The sequence below is a fragment of the Panthera onca genome, chromosome E3, assembly GCF_046562875.1.
Source record: "Panthera onca isolate mPanOnc1 chromosome E3, mPanOnc1 haplotype 2, whole genome shotgun sequence".
Taxonomy (NCBI): domain Eukaryota; kingdom Metazoa; phylum Chordata; class Mammalia; order Carnivora; family Felidae; genus Panthera; species Panthera onca.
The window spans coordinates 29,571,719-29,592,790 of record NC_138354.1 but is presented as its reverse complement, the minus strand read 5'-3'; the positions used below and the strand labels follow the sequence as shown (position 1 = coordinate 29,592,790).

The 21,072-nt window shown below is 54.5% G+C and overlaps 3 protein-coding genes across 8 annotated transcripts in view; 2 read left to right on the top strand and 1 right to left on the bottom strand.

Moving 5' to 3' along the window:
- Nucleotides 1-2,958, top strand: part of RRN3 (RNA polymerase I transcription factor RRN3) — a 30,773-nt gene extending 27,815 nt beyond the window's left edge. Inside the window, exon 18 of one of the 2 annotated variants that reach the window (XM_078440259.2) lies at nt 1,044-2,958. In XM_078440259.2, the coding sequence (XP_078296385.1) occupies nt 1,044-1,202 (159 nt within the window). In that variant the 3' untranslated portion in view covers nt 1,203-2,958. Of the gene's footprint in view, nt 1-1,040 lie in introns of both variants that reach the window. The other variant, XM_060648577.2, reaches the window with a different exon arrangement.
- A 1,559-nt stretch (nt 2,959-4,517) lies between these two features.
- Nucleotides 4,518-17,917, top strand: NTAN1 (N-terminal asparagine amidase). Of its 3 annotated transcripts, none has more exons than XM_060648580.2 (10): nt 4,518-4,702; nt 11,117-11,219; nt 11,294-11,359; nt 11,633-11,741; nt 13,414-13,487; nt 14,652-14,705; nt 15,213-15,266; nt 16,099-16,196; nt 17,062-17,175; nt 17,332-17,569. In XM_060648580.2, the coding sequence occupies exons 1-10, from the start codon at nt 4,622-4,624 to the stop codon at nt 17,344-17,346; spliced, it is 768 nt and encodes a 255-aa protein (XP_060504563.1). In that variant the 5' UTR covers nt 4,518-4,621; the 3' UTR covers nt 17,347-17,569. The 3 variants fall into 3 exon arrangements, with proteins under 3 accessions (XP_060504563.1, XP_060504562.1, XP_060504564.1); XM_060648579.2 differs by lacking the exon at nt 17,332-17,569 and adding an exon at nt 17,576-17,917 and having other exon boundaries at nt 4,521-4,702; XM_060648581.2 differs by lacking the exons at nt 11,117-11,219; nt 17,332-17,569 and adding an exon at nt 17,576-17,917 and having other exon boundaries at nt 4,587-4,702.
- A 555-nt stretch (nt 17,918-18,472) lies between these two features.
- Nucleotides 18,473-21,072, bottom strand: part of PDXDC1 (pyridoxal dependent decarboxylase domain containing 1) — a 51,682-nt gene continuing 49,082 nt past the window's right edge. For all 3 annotated transcript variants that reach the window (XM_078439762.1, XM_078439761.1, XM_078439763.1), the window contains exons 22-23: nt 20,673-20,777; nt 18,473-20,205 (exon numbers count right to left, since the gene is read on the bottom strand). In XM_078439762.1, coding sequence (XP_078295888.1) covers nt 19,946-20,205; nt 20,673-20,777 — 365 coding nt within the window. In that variant the 3' untranslated portion in view covers nt 18,473-19,945. The remainder of the gene's footprint in view (nt 20,206-20,672; nt 20,778-21,072) is intronic.

The following is a 21,072-nucleotide window of genomic DNA, read 5'->3' as shown; positions in this document are numbered from 1 at the left end:
TCAGGGTAGTGAGATCGAGCCCCACATTGGGTTCTGCACTACAGCACAAAGCCTGCTTGGAATTCTCTCTCTCCACCTCCTCCCTCTGCTCTTCCCCCGCTCACGTGTTGTTTTCCTCTCTCTCAAAAATAAACAAAATTAAAAAAACAGAACCAAAAACTAGATACTTTGTAAGCTGACTTTGGGAAGTGAAGGTTAATTAAAAGTCAGCTCAACATACTACAATTTTTTTTTTATTATTTATTTTTAAGTTTATCCTGAGAGAGGGAGAGAGACTACAAAGAGCGGAGGGAGACAGAGAGTGGGGGAGAGAATTCCAAGCAGGCTCCGTACTGCCGGCACAGAGCCCAATGTGGGCTTGAACCCACAAACCTTGAGATCATGACCTGAGCCGAAGCCAGGAGTTGGACGCTGAACCAACTGAGCCACCCAGGCGCCCCTCAACAAATTAGGATCTTTATCACATGGTCATTACCACCAAATAACAATCTCAGGTTTACTTATGTCTCTTTTTTCATAAGTAATCATTGGAAAGCTCTTTTTTCCTTTATATTTTGCTTTGGGGGTGGTCATTAATTCACTCATTTACACTGTGAGATACAAGGGGGATGACACTGAGTGAGAAAGACAGGTCATTGCTGTCTGCCCTCATTGAGCTTAAAATCTGTTTAAAAAATTGTGGACTTTAAACAAGTAGTCCCATGTGATCAGCACTTGTGTGGGCAGTTGGGGATGAAGTGTGCCTCGGAGTAAACTTTCAAAATTAAGACATTCTTGGGGCACCTGGGTGGCTCAATTGGCTAAGTGTCTGGCTCTTGATCTCAGCTCGGGTCATGATCTTGGGGTTGCGGGGTCAAGCCCCGTGTTGGGCTCCATGCCGGGCAGGCGTGAAGCCTACTTAAAAAAAAAAAAACAAAAAAACAAAAACTATTTCCTCTATCTTCATCTTTCCAGAAGCGGCAACATTCCTGAAAGACATTCTCGAAAGCTTTGCACACCGCCACTGGTGGTCTGACCGGTAATCTCTTGTCCTTGTACAGCAGGTGGTGGAGGATGAAGATGATGACTTTTTGAAAGGTGAAGTTGGCGTGGCCTCGAGCTCCTTTGACCCGCATTTCCGAAGTCCCTCAAGCAGCGTGGGCTCCCCTCCTGTGTTCTACCTGCCAGACCAGTCCCCTGTGACCATGAGGATTTGTGATTGAGACTGAGACCAGCGTCTCTCCCCACGGTGCCCTTCGGTACCAGGGCTCATCCTGTTTGAACCAGAGCGAGTATCTGCCTCAGGCATCTTACTTGCAAGGTAGACGTACTCTGGTGTCTGAACAGACGTGCTGTTTTGTTTTTTTTTTTTTTTTCCTTTTTCTTTTTTGCTCCTGTGCAAACAAAAGAAAAGACGGAGTATCGTGTGCAATATTTTAGAAAGGAGTTGATGATCAGTGTTGAAGGCTTGACTTGTGTGTTGGGTGTATATTTTATTTCTGCTATAGCTTTCTGGCATCGTTGTGAAATTTCTGATCTGGGCAGTGGCCTGTTTTAGCGGGATGGCACATAGGTTTGGTCTGAGCCATAATCACAGGACTTTGTTGATCCAGTTTATTTTCAGTGAAAAAAATCCTCTAGGAGACTATTCCACATCTTTAAAATGATTCTACTTTGGGTACAGTGTTGACCCTCAGCTGGAACCGTATTTGTGTGTTGGGATTTCATTGGGATGCGGAGGGGGCGGGAGGAAAGTGGGAAGGTGGCCCGAGCCGGTCCCTGACGCTAGAAGCCGGAGCTGGCACTGAAGGTCTCCAGGGATTGTCAGAGGCCGAGGAAGTCCCCGAGGAAAGACATGCAGGATTGAGGGAAGCGGAAGCAGACAAGTCATACGCTCGTGAGTGGAAGAACGGAGTTAAAAGAACCACAGAGTTCCGGGTAAATGAAATTCCCATACACTGAGAGTGGAGTTGGACTCTTATAAAACACAGCACATGATTTTACCGTGAGGCTCCCAGGAGGGTGGTTGGGACTGGGAGTGCTTGCTTGTAGTGGAATGTTGCTTGGGTTTGTTTTTTGTTTTAACTAGAATCAGTTTGGTCATTTTGAGAGTTTCTTTGTCCTGATGGAGCAGGGGAGAGGAGCCTGGCTTCTTTGGTGGAATGGTTTTGCTAGCGACAACAGCCAAGGTTGTAGCTGCAGCCTCCGTTTGCCCGCTGATGTCTCATGGAGTTCAGCTCGGTGAAATCCTCCTTGGGGGGACTCTTTTTGTACTTTTATAACTAAACACTGAGAGAGGAGTCTAATAAACACCCTCACTTCATAACACGTGTGTGTGAGCGCACGGCTGGGCTCATTCTGTGGCTCATGCGTATTTTAGCTTCATTCCTTGTGTGTATACTTTTGTGTTACTTGTGAAAATGGACATCTCTAAACATATTTATTTTTCTGCCACTTTTCCTATTATTTAAAAGCAAGCAATATTTTCTCGATCGCAAATATTTTGTAATGAAATACTTTCTCTTTCCTAGGGCTTTGTATGCTCTTGTATAATTATAACGATGGTGATGTAGAGTAAATACGCTTTTGGAAAACAGAAATTTTTATTGGTTTAAAAAGTTTTGGATATCGGTGATTTTCTTTTGGTGACTTGGTGGACAGTCATCGGAGAACCTTTAGGTTCTCTGTTTTTTTAACTGCTGGCTAAAGGGTGGGTGGGTGGGATTTTTGTGACCTGGATGAAACGGGTCCATGGAAATGTGTCCATAGAAATTAACGGTAAGTGGAGTGGGCCTTTGTGGGTTGAGAAGTTTTAGTGTAGAAGGGTATCTTTACAAGCAAATCCGCTTAATGTCAGAAGAGTTTGAGGAAAAAAACATTGTGAACATAGAACAATGATATGGTTAATCTGGATGTTTTGTTCTTATACCAGTAATGGAGTAAAGGGAGGTACCCCAATAAAGAGGCTTCTCAAACAGATGTTTTGATTTCTTTGGTTTTTACTGACGAACGTGAAAGGTCTGTCAGGAAACTGCAGCTAACACATCACACGGTTTTTAAAGAGGCGGAAATACTGCCAGAGCCGTACAGGGGACAGCTGGGGAGTAAAGGACACACTGGTAAGGAGAAGGACTAGCTCAGGTGTCAGTGACTCCGTGAGCACGCCTAGCCACGAGGGCCGCCGAGGCTTGAACTGGTTCCGGGAAAACAAACGCTTCAGAAAATGCACGCACTTTGGAAGGAACATCGTGGGGGAAAAATTGGCAAGTTTCTTCGGGAATTATATAAAAAGAGTTTTCTAATCCTCTTACTATTGAAAAGCGGGCTTTTATTTGGGTAAGAGTTCCAGGGCCCATCCTGTTTGTCTGCAATGGGCAGGTCTTCCTTAATGAGAAGTGGCTAATTTATACAGGTGAGAAAGGACCAGGGACTTCTAAAGTGTCATGGGGGTCAGACTTGGCTTCTCGAACTAGCTGTGTGACCTTGAGCAAGTTACCTAGGCTCTCAGAGCTCCACGTTGAGCTGTAAACCGGAAATGACCACCACCTCCTTGAGGGCCGGGAGGATTCAGTGAAAATGCAGGGAGAGGCAGCAGCTGTTTGGCTACCTTGGGAGAAAGTAGTCAGGCAGGAAGCCCTTTCACAGGAGGGTCTTTTCAAGGCAAAGACAACTTTCACTTCATCCACATTGATTGCCTCCTTGGTACCAGCTAAAGAGGTCTCACCTGGAGAGGTAGGGACAGCGTTTGCCCCCTGCCAGGTGTGGCTTATTATGGTGGCTTTTAATTCTTGGTCCCAGAATCCCCTTGCGATGCCGTGGCAACAGTTCTTGTTCTGTGAGGTGGCTCTTCGCCTCACCACTAGTTTTGTAAAACTGCGTTTTGGTTAGGCTATGGTGGAGTCCGGTCTATTTAAGTGATATTTCCCAATCTCAGGATAGAGAGCCCCCAGGTCACGAGCCTTGCACCGGGGTACCTGTCCTTAGTAGGGACTGGACGGTACCTCCCAGGGCTCTTGGCCCATCAGTGAGTGCCTGCTGTGCGCCGAGCAGCAAGTGTTACTGATGATTTCTAAATGTGTGGGGCTAGACTGTTTTCGCGCTTTCAGACGGCTTACGTTTATTCACTGAACACAATCCTATGGAGCAGCAGCACAGCCGATTCCCCAGCTCGGATTAACGTGCTCAAGGTCACAATGAGGAGTAGTAGAGCCGTGATCTTGAATGGAAGCAGTCAGACCCCAGAGCCCGTTCTTGGGCCGGGACGGGTTGGCTGATCTGTGAACTAAGACTGAACCGGAGGCACCCGGCGAAGGCTCTCTTCCAGAGCCCAGCTCCTCCCCCGGCTTTGACGCCCACGCTTTCGGGACTACATTTCCCAGCGCCCTCTGCGGAGGGGGCGGGCCGAGGGCCGGTCCCCCGCGTTTGGACTACATCTCCCATAGGGCCTTGCGGCCCGCCCCCGATTTCCTGAACCGCGCGGACCTGCGGCGCCCCCGTGGGACTTCACTTCCCGGCGGCGCCCGCGGGGGGGGGGTGGGGCGGGGCGCGGCACGGCGGGGCGGCCAGGGGGCGGGGGCCGCGGGCGGCCCGGGGCTGGGGAGGCCGCCGCCTCCCTGGGCCTGCCGGGGCGGCCGCCTCCGCGATGCCGCTGCTAGTCGAGGGACGGCGAGTGCGGCTGCCGCAGTCCGCGGGGGACCTCGTGCGCGCCCACCCGCTTCTGGAGGTGAGCAGGGCCCGGGGAGGGGGGGGGGGATGCCCCGAGGAGGGCCCGAGGGGACCTGCCGGACGCGCCCGACTCTCCTCACCCCGCCGCCTCCAGCCGCTCTTCCCGAGGCAGGGTTTAAACTTGGCGCAGCCGAGCAGCTCTCGGCACGTCGGGAGCCCCGGCCGCCGGCAGCGAATTTATGCCTTTGCTCGAGGCATCTGTGGGGCTTTCACCTTCCTTGGGCCTCCGAGGGCACGTGCCGAGGCCTCTCTTTGCCGGAGGAGGGGCCGGCGGCCCAGAGAGGTTAGGCGGTTTGCCCGAGGTCGCACAGCACCGTGGCTGGAGGGTGCCCGGGGACTCTCGACCCTGGGCAGGCGGGTTCCCGCTCCGAGCCGGGCTTGCACGTTGAGGCCAACCGGGGCAAGGGCCCCTGCGCGGGGGCTCTCACGGGGGCCCGCACACCGCGGGGAGAGGCTTCCCCCAGCGGGCTTCGGGCAGGGGCACCCGGCCGCTCCCTCGGGCTCCCCCTCCCCACGGGCCTCCGGGTATTTTTAGCCGTAAGAAAGGGCCCTGCTTCTCCCCAGCTGAGCCGTGTTGAGGACCACGCCCTGATGGAAGGGTTTGGGTTTTGTCTTCCTGCTTTTGTCCTCAAATAGGTCTCCGAACCCCTAATCCGTGCTTGTGCAGAGACAGTTTGGAAAGGGGTTCTTGAGTCCAAACCTTCCCCTCGTCCCGGATCTAGTTAGGGGGAAATCGGTCAGTTCATTGATTGGAGGGACATGCTGAGCCTCCACTGTATGTTGGGCGCCGTGTCGACCTCTTTCCTACAATCGGGGCGGACTGCTTTACAGCCTAGTTAGAGGGTATGGTTTCTAATCACAAATGGCTCGAATACGCAAACTGTTAAGTGCCCTAAAGGAAGAACGCCCCTTTTCCCTCTGAACTGGGAAGCAGAGGAACTTGACAGTCTGTAGGCTCGGAGAAGGTATTTTTGAGGTTTCCCCTGGGACCCTTGCGCAGTTTGTAATCACTTTGTCTGCATAGGTGTTTTTGTTTTTTTTTTTTTTCTTTTCTATTGTCCCTTGATCTGTCCCCCAGAACGTAAGCTTCCTGAAGGCAGACGAAGTATATGTCACTGTGTGTGTCCTTAGAGCCTGGGGCAGCCGCTGGCAATGAATCTGCACTTTGTAATTTACTTGTTATGTAAATGAATGAGCACAGTGACCCCTGAAAATGACCTGAAGGCTGAGGAGTTACCGGGAAAAGGGGACCACGCTGTGATTCGCAGCTTCCCTTTCGGGAAAACAGGAGGCATCTTAGCCAGCACCTCCTGGGCACTTAGCCGACACTAGGCCCTGCGGTAAGCACTTTCCTTGGGCCACGTTGCCCGCACATTGCGAAGGAATGAAGTCCGAGTAGGACTCACCAAGGGGAGAAACTTTCAGCCGCCTAAGGAGTTAAGGTGACGCTATCTTTATGTCTCTCGGGAAGTTTCTGTGATAGAAAGATCAGTGTCCAAGGCAGCACAGTCCGTGGGGGGGGGCGGGGGGGGGGAAGGGATGTGACAGGCCAGGGTGGCCTGCCCTCTTGAAAGGAAAGGCCGTGTCCTGGGGGCCGATTTGCATCACAGGAACCTGGGGGACGGGTCACTTAGCAGTCTTAGGGAAGAAGGGTGGACTCATGGGAGGGAGCTTGGGAGGGATTCGAGCGGGGAGGAAGGAGAGAACATTCTAGGTGAGCAAGCAAGACTGCCACCGAGCGCAGGGGGGAAGCGCCCCGAGGGCAGGTGGACTGGCCAGATTCCCTGGCGCAGAGAGGGTGAGGGGAGGGTGGAAGGTAAACCCAGGGAGGTGGGTCGCACCCGGATTAGAGGGGTTTTGGTGGATCTTTCAAGGAAGAGGGGGAGATGAAAAGTTTCATGGCTTGTTTTCTACAACAAGTCGCGTGTTCCCTTTGTAAGAGAAAAGAAAACAGAAGTGTCACAAAGAAGAAAAAAAAATCATCTGTGAGCGTTACCGTTATTCATATTTTGGCAAACACCCTTTCAGAGGTTTTTCTTTGTGTGGGAATGAGACCCTTCTAGACACGAGAACATACTACCTCTTCTGTTCTGCGATGTGTCTTTTTCACGCCACACAGCCTGTCACATGCAGGACCAGCGGTTACTAGCCTGTCCCTAGCCACGCCCAGCACAGAATAGTCACGGCCGTGACTCGGTGGGACTTGCCCAGCCCCCGGGAGCAGGCGCCGTTCCCGTTCCCATTTTACAGATGAGGACTGTGAGGCGCAGAGAGGTGGAAGCGGGTTGCCCAGGGTCCCACGTCCCCAAAGTGGCGAAGTCCCCGTCGGGACCCTGGCAGGGTGCCTTTGAGTCTAGAACGCTGCAGTGCTCAGTGCGGTGGCCCCGGCCACGTAAGGCGATTTTCATGTAACGACGGTGAAAGAAAATGTAAAAATCACTTCCTCAGTCCTACCAGCCACCTTCCAGGTGCCCCACAGCCACGTGGGGCTCGTCGCTACCGTATGAGGCGGGGCAGAAATAGACGGCTGCCGTCACCGCACAGAGTTCCTCTGGGCCGTGCTGTCCGAGAGCCTTTGCTCTCAGCCGGTCACCGGATGCTCGGCCAGCAGCGTTGGCTTAAGTGTGGTTCCGTAGAATTCCGCGATACGAACGCACCGCAACTTAGTTCCTGCTTCTAAGCACGGAGGATATTTATAAATCTGCTGCGTTAGGAACAGTCAAGGAGCTGAATCTTTATAAACCCCTGTAATTATTCCTGCCAGTGATATCGCTGGACTCCAAGGATTTCTGAGCAGGGAAGGGGCTGTGACAGAGCCGTGTGTTGAAGCAGTGATGTTGGCAGCCACCGGGGAGGGCAGCGTGGACACGGGGGACCCCGGGGTCGGGACCCGGGCGGGCCTGGCGACAGCCACCCACGACAAGCCTGCCGTCCGTTAATGCTCACACGACCTGAGGAGCAGACGGCACGATCCCCTTTTCCCGGAGGTGGAGAACGTGAAGAGCGGACCGAACAGAGCAGCGGGGGGGGGGAAGGGGCACGTGATCGTTCGTCCCAAGTGCCTGGGGAATTAGGGGTCCTCCGGCCCCAGCCCCACGCCAGAGGTCACGTGTGGACAGCCCGTCAGCCAAGAATTGTTTTTACATGTTTAAGTGGCGGGGCTACAAAAATCAAAAAAACACTATTTCAGGGCGCCTGGGCGGCTCAGTTGGTTAAGTGTCTGACTCTTGCTTTCAGGTCAGGTCAGGTCATGATCTCAAGGCTGGGGAGTTCGAGCCTCGAGCCGGGCTCCGCACTGAGTGTGGAGCCTGCTTGGGATGCTCTCTCCTTCTCTCTGTCTCTGCCCCTCCCCCTACTCTCTCTCTCTCTGTCTCTCTCTGTCTCTCTCAATAATTAAAGAAAACCGTTAAGAAAAAATAGTATTACTTCGTGACGTGTGAAATTCTGTGAAGTTAATTCAGATTTCCGTGGCGCCCATAAATCAAGTCTTTTGGGGACACGGGGACATCCGTTTGTTTACGTGTTGTCCCTGCTGCTTTCAGGCTACACAGCAGAGCCTAGTGGTTGCAACAGGAGACCGCACCCCAGCAGAGCCCAAAATAGTTCCTCTCCGGCCCTTTTCGGAGGAAAGTTTGCCGAGCCCTCGCCTAGGAGGGCAGCGCCGTGGGACAGGAGCTGGGAAGGGAGGGACTCCGGACAAGAGGCTCTTTTCGTGAACGTTAGTGTCCAGAGAGTATCAGAGGCCCAGAAGGCTGGCCAGTATTTCGGGGAGGGATGGGAGCTGACGGAGAAGCTCTCTGTGTTTTTCCACAGAGGAGAAGTTGGCTGAACTTTTTTCATTCCTTAAAAGCGGAAAACCAAAACAACATGTTCTTTTCGCTTTGCGGCATCATCTCTTCTGATAATTTATGCTCCTGTCTGTCTGGGACACTGGGGGGCGGGGGGAGAGGGTGAAGGGGGGGAAGAGGGTGGGGAGGGCGAGGGCGGGGGGAGCTGGGCCGTTGGGATGTTTGGTCTCGAGCACGCAAGTGGCAGTTCACGCGCACACACGGCTTTGCCTTTGGGGTGGTGGCCCCAGCGTGGACGTCTGTGGCCCCCATTGGCCCGCCCCCCCCCCGCCCCGCCCCCGAAAGCACAGAGGCCAAGGTAAGTGTCCCGGGGCTAACGGAAAGGAAAGTGCGCGCTGTCCTGCGTCTAATTTCGAATCAAGGTGAGGTGACGAGCGTGTGACATGCAGAGCACCCGGGAGGCGAGGTGTTTACCGAGTTGCAGAACCGTGAGTCACGGCCAGTTCCTCCCTGACCGCTGCGGCCGAGCCTGGCCGACTGACACGGCAGCTCACTTACTCCCACTTACTCCTTCTCGTTTGTTCTGTTGAGGAGCCGCCGTCGTGCTAATGGCTGCCTTGCTTCCAGTTAATGAGAGTGTATTAAGAGAAGAAAACTCTGGGTAACGAATCAAGCTGATCTTTTTTTTTTCTTTCTTTTTTATATATCTTGTGTCTTATTGATCAAGCAAGTGCCAGCCTCACTGGGCACCCATGCTCAGCCGTGGCGAGCGGCCCGTTGAGATCGTGAAGCCGGGGTCCTGGCCAGACCCCACCTATCTCCTCTGGGTTTGCGCATTTGGGTCGCAGTCTGTTCTTTGAGTCGACTTGTTGCAAGTCAGGAGGAAGTAGTGACCCATCTGTGTACCCCGTGTGATGTAATTTCTTGTATCGATCTGGCATTTTTGTTTTTTTTAACATTTTAGTTTTGAGAGAGAGCACCAGCGGGGGCAGGGCAGAGAGCGAGGGAGACACAGAATCCGAAGCAGGCTCCAGGCTCTGAGCCGTCAGCACAGAACCCGATGCGGGGCTCGAGCCCATAAACCGTGAGATCATGACCTGAGCCGAAGTCAGATGCTTATCTGACAGAACCGCCCAGGCACCCCTCAGTCTGACATTTTTGAAAAGTTTGTTTTCATTGAAGAATCTGACCACGTGAGTTTTTTTTTCTTTTGAAGTTTACTGTGGAAGACTTTTTTTTTTTTTTTAACGTTTATTTATTTTTGAGACAGAGCGACAGAGCATGAACGGGGGAGGGTCAGAGAGAGAGGGAGACACAGAATCTGAAACAGGCTCTAGGCTCTGAGCCATCAGCACAGAGCCCGACGCGGGGCCCGAACTCACGGACCGCGAGATCGTGACCTGAGCCGAAGTCGGCCGCTTAACCGACTGAGCCACCCAGGCGCCCCAGTGTGGAAGGCTTTTAAAAAAAAATTCGAATTACAGTACAGCTGACCTACAGTGATCTGTTAGTTGCAGGGGCACAGTGTGGCGAGGCAACGCTTGCACCCACGACTCAGGGCTTCCTGCGTAAGAATTTCTGCCAATGCGAAGTGAGAGAAGGTTTGGACACCTGATTCCAACACAGCCTTCTCATGAATTTGCGGATGCAGGACGGGCCCTTTCTGGTCGTCTGCGTCGGTCACGGCTCCATCATAGCACATTTACGGAGTCGGGACAAGGCAAGAGCAAGTGCCAACGCGCTCAGTCTGCCCTGTCTGACCGTGGCCGTGGCCGTGGCCGTGCGGGTGAATCTCCTCGTGCTTCCTCCCACGTGGCAACACTTGAGCCTTGTGGTCATCACCGCAGAGTTATAACTTTTAAATTTTTGTGACGTTTATTCGTTTTTGAGAGACAGAGCATGAGCGGGGGAGGGGCAGAGAGGGAGACACCAAATCCAAAGCAGGCTCCAGATTCCGAGCTGTCGGCACAGAGCCCGACACGGGGCTTGAACTCACGGACCCCGAGATCATGGCCTGAGTCAAAGTTGGACGCTTACCCGACTCAGCCACCCAGGCGCCCTTACTTATAACTTCCAAAGATTTTTTTTTTTTTTTATACTTTTTGTCAGTTTGCATTTCAAAACCATTTTTCCTAGTCTTCATTTTTCCTGACTGTGCGATAGCGTGAGTCTCTTCGGCATAACTCACCTCTGTCGTTCCGAGCCACCCGGGTGTGTGCGTTGGTGGGGGAGGGAGGTTCCCCGGTCCAGATTCCCAGCGTGGGGACGACCAGCTCGGGGGCAGAGACGGTGTCTGCCTCTCTTGCACAAGGGCCGTGCTTTCCAAGCCGGCCGGGCCCTGGGGCCGACGGTCGGCTTCCCTTCCTGGGTGCAGAGCCCTGGAGGTTCTCTTGCGCTTGAGGAGAAAGGCCTGCACTCTGGTCCCGCAGGTGGAACGAAGCCCGGGAGCTCACTTTGCCCCCCCCACCCGTAGTGGCCGCCGCCCTGTTCCCTTGGCCTTTCCGCCTGGTGGCACCCCGCAGAGCGTGCGCCTCCCGCCCAGGGGCAGTCGGGCCTCGCCACCCCTCTGGGTACCCACTCATCACTAATTTCCGTCCCTCTTTTATCTTGTTTTAATCGAACAGGAAAGAGCCAGACTTCTCAGAGGTCAGTCTGTTCAGCAAGTGGGACCCCAGGGCCTTCTGTATGTTCAGCAAAGAGAGCTTGCAGCGGCCTCCCCGCAGGATGGTAGGTTAGGAAGCCGTGAATCGGGCATCACCCCCTGGGGCTACTGGATGTTTCATTTTCTCTTTTCCAACCAGGCTCCATCTCCATCCTGGGTTCTGACGATGCCACCACCTGTCACATTGTGGTCCTGAGGCACACAGGTACGGCGAGCGAGAGGAAGGGCAGCGTCGCGTCTCTGCACGTGACATTCCTGGTGTCCCGCCCGCAGCCGGGCCCTGCCCCGCCCACCCCCCCCAGTCTGCATGGCGTCTCCCTGGTACCCGGGTCAGAAGGGTGGGCGGGGCAGCACAGATCCTTCTGGGTCTCCTTCCAGGGCATTGACAGAGGAGGCGTCTGAAGGGACGGGAGTAGATCTGGCTCGAGCACGGAGCCCTCACCCGGAGTAATGGGAGTCGTTCCCCCCTTTGCCTCAGGTAACGGGGCCACCTGCCTGACCCACTGTGACGGAAGTGACACCAAAGCAGAGGTCCCCCTGATCATGAGCTCCATCAAATCCTTCTCCGACCACGCTCCGTGTGGAAGGTGAGCTCCCCGTTCCCGTGTCCCGTGGTGTTGGGCCCCGCACTCTGTCACATAGAGGGGATGGCCGTGGCCGCCGCATGGAAGGTCACCGCCACAGCGACCGGCTCGTTCGTTTGGGGCCGAGCCGGCACAGTGTCGGCCCCTCGCCGGTGGCCGTGGAGCGAGCAGACCAGGTGGCGGGTGCAGGCTGGCCTGTGGATGAAGCTTTGACTTGGAACCTCCGCTTGTGTTTCTGCTCCCGTACCGTGGGATGCTCGCTCACGCGTCAGCGAATCCCAGATGCCTTCTCTTCATTCGTTCGTTCCGGCAGCTGCTTGTCGGGTGTTTTCTCCCAGGGGGAGCTTGTTACAGGTGTCGGGGCCATAGCCGTGGCCAGTGGACAGACACCTGCCCCCGAAGTGCCCTGAAGCAAGGAGTCCGGCAGGAAGCAAAACAGGGTGTTCAAGGGTGGGAAGGACCGTGGAGCCCGAGGCAGGGAGGAACCCACCGTGGTGGGGGGAGGGGGGTGCGGGTGAGGGTGCATTTTCCCACAGTGGCCCGTCAGGTGGCCGCCCCCTCCCAACAGCTGTCAACCTGTGCCCCCTCCTGCCCCTCGCTGGGGAGAAAGTCTGGGGTGGCCATAGAACGGACTAGCCCAGTCATCTACACGTTCTCAGAATCCTAGAGATTTAACAAAAATAATAATGAGGCCCTTCTTCCTGGTGTCACTAGTGTCACATAGGCTGGGCCAGCAGTGTCATTTTGCGCTGGGCCCCCTGGTGTGGTGCTGAGACGCGGCAGGAGGGATCTTTGGTCTGTCCATGGAACGCACGTGGTCGTTCCCGAAGGTCTGCACCAAGACCAGGAAGGCAAACCCGTGGCCCCGTGTCGAGCGAAGCCGTGGTGACCGCGGCTCGTCTGGCCCATTCGTGTTTGTGTGGGGCCACGTGATGCTTGTCCTCATGCGAGTTCTGGCCGGTTCGGGTTCCTCCCTCGGTAGAAGGAAGGGTCCCGGGTTGTCCCAGGCTGTGGACGAGGGGGCTCGCAGACAAGGGGGGTGCGGAATACAGGCTCAAGCACAGGAGTTTTGAGAGCTGTGCTGTGCTAGTGTGTGCGGTGACAGTCTCCAGAAGGGCCACCCCGGGGGAGTAGCCGGGTTCCCCAAACCTGGAAAAGCTGGTGTGGGGGGGGGGGGTAAGCATGGCCTGTAGAAACCTACCTGGTTCCCTTCTTGAAATTGGGAGGCGACAGTCCCTGGCTCCGGGTTTGCTGGACAAGAGTGAGGTGAGCGGTCCGCCGGCCCCGCACCCCGGTTCCCCTTAGGCTGAGATGCCGAAGAGGTTTCTCGAAGTACCCCACGCCGGGTGGTAAACAGTGCGCCACAACCCTATTCTAACCGAGGGGAGCGTCTTAAGCTCCGCATCGGGGCAGCTCGTGTGCAGGAGCAGCTCCCGTCTGCCATCAGCGCCCCCGGCCGCGTCCCCAGCGGCTTGGGCGGCCCTGGCAGCCTCCCCCGTTTCTCCCAGTGCCGCCCAGACGCGTCCTCCCCGCCGCGAGGCACGGAAGAGGCCCCGGGAGGAAGCGCCGCTGCGGAGCGCGGCTTCGTGGAGGCGGAGAACCGAGGTCCCGAGCAAAGCCAGGGCGCCCCGCGGCCGATTGCTGGCCTCTGACCACCGTCCCGTCTCTTTGCCAGGCTGGAAGTGCACCTCGTGGGAGGCTTCAGTGATGACAGGCAGTTGTCACAAAAACTTACTCATCAGCTTCTTAGTAAGTTCACGGTTTCCCCAACTTTGATAAAAACTTGCACCCGCTTTTGTTTGGATCAGAATGCTACTTAGTGCACAGCCTCTCAGGGCAGCTGCTGGGAGCAGCCTGACTGGCTCGGCTTGGACTCGGACAGAGGGACGGAGCTACGATTCACGGGCCGATGGGAGGGGGACGAGATTTTCCTGGAAACGGTAGTCGACACGGTCCAAGACGGTAAACACTAGCGGTGAATAAGATGGTGACCAGCCCTCTGGGCAGTGATGTCCGTTTTAACCTGCAGGAAGGTAAAACGCCGACGATGCCACCTTTTCCTGTTAAATTAGCGAGGATTCCAAAAAAGACCTCGTTCTGTGTTAACCGCGACACGGCGAGGCGGGCCTACGCACACGGCACTGGAACATACGTTGCTGTAACCTGTCGGCAAAGCAGTTTGGCCCTGTGGCCTAAGTCTTAACAAGGTTCCTCTCCTTTGCCCTGGTAATTCCCCTTCTGGGAATCTGTTCTAAGAAAATAATCTGCAGTGTGCACGGAGATTCATGCCCAAATGCGGGCGAACATTCTTTACGTTAGCGAACAGTCTAACGTCCGTCAGCAAAGAAATTGTTACGTAGCCATTAAAAAGTGCTTGGGAAGAGGTGAATCGCACAGGAAAGCACACGTGGCCACACAGGCCATAAGGTTGTCTACGAGGCACGGGCTCGGCGGTACACGGACGGTAGGGAAGAAACACAGACTGTTAACTGCTGGGGTTGTGGGCATCAGAAGCCCGTGTCCTTGTACTGTGAAAGACCCGTGTACTTACACTTGCCTGTGTTTTCCACATTTTTTTTTTTTTGGTTTTTTTTTACAGTGATCAAGTTTTTAGAATGGCTGGTAAAAAGAAAAAAAAGTTATTTAAGTAAAGGGTAAACATTTTCGGAGTCCGCTGTCCCCACAAACTCCTGAGAAGGAAGAGACGAAGGGACAGCTTTGGTCACAGTTTCCTTTGGGCTCTAGGCTAGGGACGTTCCTGTCACCCGGGTTCCCTGGCGTCAGTTCACAGGAATCTGGCTTCCGAGCACGGGCCGGGTTGTGGCAGAAACGGGAGCGGGACGGAGAGGGCCCAGCCCCATCTTGACTTGCTCAGCGGGTTTTTGACGTCCACTTTGAAACTTCTCATTGTAGGTGAATTTGACAGACAAGAAGATGACATTCACTTAGTGACGTTGTGTGTGACAGGTAAGTTCTGCCGTCCTTCCCCCAACAGCCGGCGCCCTCACCCTTAAAGCAAGACCTCGCGCACGAGCCCCTCAGCCACAGGAGAGCCCCCTCCGCCCTCTGCAGCCAGTGGCCTGCCCGCCCCCCAGGCCCAAATCCCGCTCGGCCTCCGATGACATCCTGACCCCCCACCCCCTTCAGCGCGGCCCCTCTTCCCTTCCTCGGGATTTTCAGACGCTTCCTCTGCTCCTGGGAAGGAGTCACCCGCCACCACGCGTGGCAGGTGGCTGGTGGCTGAGCGTGTAGGGAGCCGGGAGGCGCTGACTTGGGACGCGGCACTCGTTTTGGTGGAAACCTGACGGCTCCTGTGGGACCTGGCAGGGAAACAGGAACACGGTCCCTTGCGTGTCCTTTTTCCTCCTGTTGCAGTGTGGGCTCCCTGTTGGCCTCAGTTATAGAAAACGAAAGCAACTGTTCAGTTTTTCTTAAAAATCACTTCTTAAAAAGAATTTTTCTTTGTTTCGTTAGAACTAAATGACCGGGAAGAAAACGAAAAGCACTTTCCAATCATCTATGGCATCGGTAAGTAGTGTGTTTCTTGGAGGGCCGGAGGCCGGGCCGTGCTCCCAGGGCCAGCTTGACCCTGGCTCCCTGTGCCCCACCAGGGGCCCTCGGCAAGCAGCTTGCCTTCTCTGACCGCTGCCCACAAAACAGAGACGTCCGCTCCCTACGGCCACCAGGGGCGGACAAGGTGGCGGCCGGGAAGCGGGGCCGTCTACTCGCCCTTCTCCAGCCAGTCTCTGGGGCGGGGGCTGGGCAGGGGGTCCCCTCACACAGCGGGGAGCCTGGTGGGGTCCGGCGGGGAATAAGTGTCCTGCTAAGGAGAGAGCAGGCCGAGGAAAGGCCGGAGCGCTCTCCCGCCGCAGCCCCGGATCCCTGGAGGGGGAGAGCCGGTGAAACTTCCACCCGACGTGCGATGGCCGAGTGGGGCGCACAGGGGGTCACCGTACTACTGCCTGTAGCCTGGCAGAGGTGCGCGGCGGGAACGTGCCACCACCACCGCCAGACCCGGACAGCACCCCAGGCCCCGCTTCTGTCCCCGGCGCGGCCACGGCGCTGGCCGGGGAGGGTTGCCCCGCGCCGGCCTGAAGAGCTGGTGCTTCCCGGGGGAGGTGGTCGCCCCTTGGTCGGGCCCGGGGCGCCAGCGGACACAGGCTTGGCCGTAAGGTGGCGCTTTCCGTCTGCACAAAGGGGAAGCCGCAGCCGCTCAGCGACGGCGGTCCAGCCACACCCCTCTTCCCCTTCTTGGGGCGACCGGCCACGTTCGGTCACCCGTGGCCGTAGACGTGGTGCGGCTGTGCCAACTTTCCACTTGTGCCTTCAGTCCATGCGGAGGACCTCTTTGTCCCCACAGCGGTCAACATTAAAACTGCAGAGATTTACAGAGCCTCCTTCCCAGACCGAGGCCCGGAGGAGGAGCTGCGTGCCGCCCGAGCTCTGACAGGAGGCCCAGTGAGTGAGACCCTCTGTGCTTAGGGGAAAAAAGGGGCGTCCCGCTCCAGAGCCTCATGTTTTATAGGCGTCAGGAACGAAACGTTTGTGTTTGTTGCAAGCTAGACCCCACTTCTCTGCTTTGAAGGCAGAGGTGTGAAAAAAGAGAAGGCGCATTCAGATTCCTCACTGATGGAACGTTGACATTTTCGTTGGAGAGTGTTTGCGTTCACGGTGATGTTTTGCCAAACCTTTAACCTTTGTCAGATGCCTTTGCTGTTTCTCGAGCAGGGTAATAGCCTTGATTTAGCTAATATGCAGAACTTGTTTTAGTCTCAGGAACCAAAAGCCAGGGTTGCCGGTTAAGCTGAAAACTACCATTGACAAATTGGGGAATTCAGGGAATTGATTGGCAAATAAGCACTTTGCTTGCTCCTGATGGGGCAGCCGGCACTGCGGGCTTTTAAGTTGCAAGGTGATTAGTTGCTGGGGCATAAGTAATGAGGAGGTGTTTTATGTGGCATTGAGGACCGTGGACTTGAGCCACACACACCTAGGTTTCTGTCCCAGCTCTCATGCTTACCAGCAGTGTCGCTGTGGGCAAAGTGCCTGTCCTTTCTGAGCATCAGGTTTCCGACCAAAGTGAGAAAAATGCCGTCTTCCCAGAGGACTTTTGTCAGGACTAAACAAAAGCGCGTACGTTACTCCCAAAGTGCAATAGCAGACACACTGGAAGGACTCCGTAAGTAGTGGCTTTGGTTATTAGACCATTTGAAGCAGCTCATCCCTCCACGTAAATGTGGGACTGCGCTGGAGCTTGCACTGTTGGTGGGGTTCGAGAAGCAGAGAACGTTCCTTGAATTGTCCTCGAAATGTTCTTTTTCAGATGATTAGTATTTACGACGCAAAGACAGAACAACTCCGTATAGGACCGTACTCCTGGATGCCATTTCCACATGTGGATTTCTGGCTGCAGCAAGATGATAAGCAAATACTAGAGGTGAGAACTTACAGGCTGGGGCGGTCTTAAATCTCCGCACCCTGGTTTCTTCATCTAGAAGAAGAAGACGGGTTTAGGCAAGAGCACAGCAGCCTTTCCTTCGGTGGGTGGGATTTACTTTTAGGATGCCTTCGGCAGACTCCATTTAACCTCTAGATCAGCCGAGAATAAGTAAGGTCCTGGCTGGGCATTTGCATGGGTCGAAGGAGGACACAGCCGACTGCTTTTTCCTCGTTAACGCCGTACACCTCCCGTCTTCTGTAACTTTACCACTTCTGTGTACGTGGTGACCTGAGACCATCCGGACTGTTTAAGAACCCGGAGACACTTCGACAGCTTTGTCAAGAGGGTAACAGAGCCAGCTTATTCCTGTCTCAGACCCAGAATCTTGTTTTTCCAGAACCTCTCCACTTCACCTCTGGCTGAGCCACCCCACTTTGTCGAACATATTAGATCTACCTTGATGTTCTTAAAAAAACACCCATCTCCAACCAACGCACTGTTTCCCGGAAACAAGGCTCTCCTCTACAAAAAAAATGAAGATGGTTTATGGGAAAAGATCCCTTCTCCAGGAAGCTAAACACGGGCATCACCAAAGAGCAACTTTTGGCCTGAGAGGCACCACCATGGGGACCGTGGGGCCTGGAAAGAATACGAACCAGAATCCGCATCCGCTGAATCTTAGGTCTCCTTCCTTACTGTCCTTCAAACGACTTTAAAAATAAAATCTTATTTTCGCGAAGGCATTTGTCGAGGTGTGCTTTCTGCTTTGCTGAAGGGGACGCCCAGCCTTGCCTTTCGGCACCGAGGGCCCAGGAGGAGCCGCCTGCCGCGTGATCCTGCAAGCCGCTGTTTCAGACTTGGGGTAAGTAGTTCTCTTCCTGCTAAATTAGGGAATCAAGGGAACATTATACATAAGCTTGTTTGAAAAATGGTATTTCAAATGCAGCAGAATTCTGTGAGAACGTACCCATCTCACAGAGGGGTTTTCTGGCCCCCAAATATTTCAGTAGCATGAATTCCAACTGCTACTCCACTTCCAGGTGAAGGAGATGGAAAGCCCAGAAGGAAAACCAGAATCTCATCAGACTGTTCTGCAACAGAAAATAATCTGAGACTCAACTTAATGTGAGAGTTACACGAAGCCATTGCAAAGTCTGTTCTAGGTGTGAGGTCATTAAAATGGCCACACCGCGATGTCTGCAGGTCAGACTTTCCGAGGCCTTTATTTCTCTGAAGTTGCTATCCTTGGGGGAATCGCTCTGCCTAATGACCATTCAGGAACTGAACCCACATGTTAACAATTTGAAGAACCTTTATTGAAACCAACATTCAAATAGTATCTTAAGGGTGAAATTCTGTTTCAGCAAAACCAATTTAGCAATTCCAAATATATATAAAAACATTGAAAAATTAATCTTGTTAAAGGTGATAATGTCCCCTTTCCCCATTTTATCTGCTATACTTCATTGCACCAAATAAACAGGGAAGACTTTTAATCATCTGCACCGAAAAAGAAGTTGCATTTTGACAAGTGCCAAAAGTCAGAAATCACATCAAATCGGTGTCTAATTATAGGCTTAATGTGGCGTACCTAAGGCTTCCGACACGACAGTCCCCAGCCCAGTGTGAACCCCCACCGTCTTGAGGCGTCCCAAAGCTTGACTTTGCTGGACTAAAGGCTCAGGGACCTTCACCTATGAAAACGAAGAGGTGCAGGACTTCTGGAAAAGTAGAAAGAGGCAGTAATTAAGCGCTCAGTTCCAGTATCTCAGCAGTGGTCTGGCTTCACCAGACCGAGGGCCCAGGTTGTCTCTGAGTTGGGCCCAAAGGGGTGAGCTGCTCGTGGGGAGAAGCCACACACACTCCCATGTAAAACAGGTCAAAGGTATACTTATTTTAGGGTTGAAACGTAACTGGGTGCTCCACAGCAGAGTTAGTATCAGGTCAAGACTCGCGTCTGTCGGCTTTTCAGATATTAAACATAGAAACGAGCACAGTGTGTATCTGTGTGCCAATTTAAAAGCTTTACCAGTATTTAAAAATATACATATATATGGCCAAGAGTTTTATAGTTACTCTTAATAGATAATCCTTTAATTTGTCTACAAATAGTATATAAAGGGAGGAATGGACTTGGGGCAGAGGGAAGTTGCTTGCCCACGGCCCTGCCCCAGCCAGAACACACGCTCCTTTCTACACCTCGGAAGCAGCGGCGGGGGCGGCGGGAGCGGCTCGGGCTCAGGTCGGCATCGCGCCGAACCCGAGCCCGCCGTACCCCCACAGCCTGCCCACACTAAACGCTGACCCAAACAGATGGCGGAGACTGCGCTGCCTCTCCGGTGCAGCAGCACAACAGAGGACCCGGAAGGTTCTAGAGCTGACTTAACGAAAAGTTGTATGTAACCTCGTCACGGCTTACGCTTAGGTTTTAGAAAAATAAGCGCGAGCGTTTCAAGTGGCAGGCACTTGAAATTCTAAGTGTTCTTCGTGAACAATGAGTGTTTATGGGAACGTGGGGGAGAAATGGTATCACCTACAAGGACGTGGGCAGGAACCCCAGCTGTCATGCTACAGACCCATCAAATGAGACCAATCAACTGCCCGTCTAAAAAGCCTGGCTTTCAGGCACAGATTTGTGCAAAAATCCCAGCGAAGGACAAACAACAGTCATTTCTCTTGCATTAGCTGTGGCACGGCTCACATTTTCAGTACAGCTTCATCTTCCCTGAAACAATACCCGGCACAGTCTCAAAGCAAACACTGGATTTTATCTTAAGCTCTCCGGTTCTTCTACCTGTGGACGGTCATCTTCCGGGCGCTGGGCCCCGTTCTGGAAGGCCCCCGTCCGCTCGGCCTCCTGCGGAGGGGGAGCCCCAGGGTGCGGCTCGGGGCCGCCAGGCTCCAGGCCATCTGGCTCCGGCACCCCGGACAGATGCTCCAGCTTTTCTAAGTCTTCAACGTGACTGACTGAGCTGGTCTCGCTCAGAGCATCGGAACCTCTCAGAGACCTCTTAAAAGGCTTCTGGCCTAGAGAAAGATCCACGGACAGTGCTGAAAGCCCTCCGTCCAACAAGTGGTTGCTTTATTTAATCGCAACTGCTTCCGGAGACACCCCGCGCCCCCCAGCTCTGAGGCTCCAAAGTGATGAGGTGAGAAATGAGAACCGACAGGACACCGACAAGGCTCCCAAGGTCACGGTCAGGAGAAGTTCAGGCGAGTAAACACCAGGTTAAACACAATGCCAGTTCTCAAGACCCGAACTTCCCCCTTGGGCTGCCACGGAGAAAGTTCTCCCAGGCTGAAGCCCCAGGCTACTGAAATGGTTACAGGGACGGCTGGTCCTCAGTGAGGAGGAACAGGACATGGGGTCAAAGCACCAAGAAAACGCAGGAACACAGGTAACACCCAACAGGACAAGCCTCCCAAGACGAAAGTGTTCCCAAGAGAACCAACGGTTCTCTTCAGCCCTAATCAACTCAGAAGACGCGCTGTACCTGGAAGTCTCTGCTTGGCGCGAGTGCCCGAGGGCGTCTGCGGCGGCGTGACCCCCGCGCCTTGCGCCTTGTAGACATACGTGTGTTCCGTGGACTCCAGGGAGCCTGCGAGGAAGGGGAGAGAGCGGTGTGCAGAGGCCCCCGGCTCCGGCCGCCCTGAGAGCCGAACCCCCGCAGCCTCGTTCCCGGAGAAAGTCGCTCTGGCCGTTGGGCCTCGCAGGCGGGCAGGGCAGAGCCCCCGGCCGACGGAAGCGCGCCGCGAAGCGGAGAAAGCCAACCTCGTGGCCGCGCTCGCGAGGCCTAGCCCTGCCGGCGCATTTCACCCTCACGTCGCCAGGTGTCCTGGGCACACTCAGCTCCGGCGTGGCCCACGCATGCCTGGGGACCACGCCCCAGTGGG

Coding starts and splice junctions, on each gene's coding strand:
- NTAN1 (XM_060648579.2), top strand. CDS start 4,622: ATGCCGCTGCTAGTCGAGGGACGGCGAGTGCGGCTGCCGCAGTCCGCG. Junction 4,703..11,116: donor GCGCCCACCCGCTTCTGGAG/GTGAGCAGGGCC, acceptor TTAATCGAACAG/GAAAGAGCCAGACTTCTCAG. Junction 14,706..15,212: donor AGTGACGTTGTGTGTGACAG/GTAAGTTCTGCC, acceptor TTGTTTCGTTAG/AACTAAATGACCGGGAAGAA.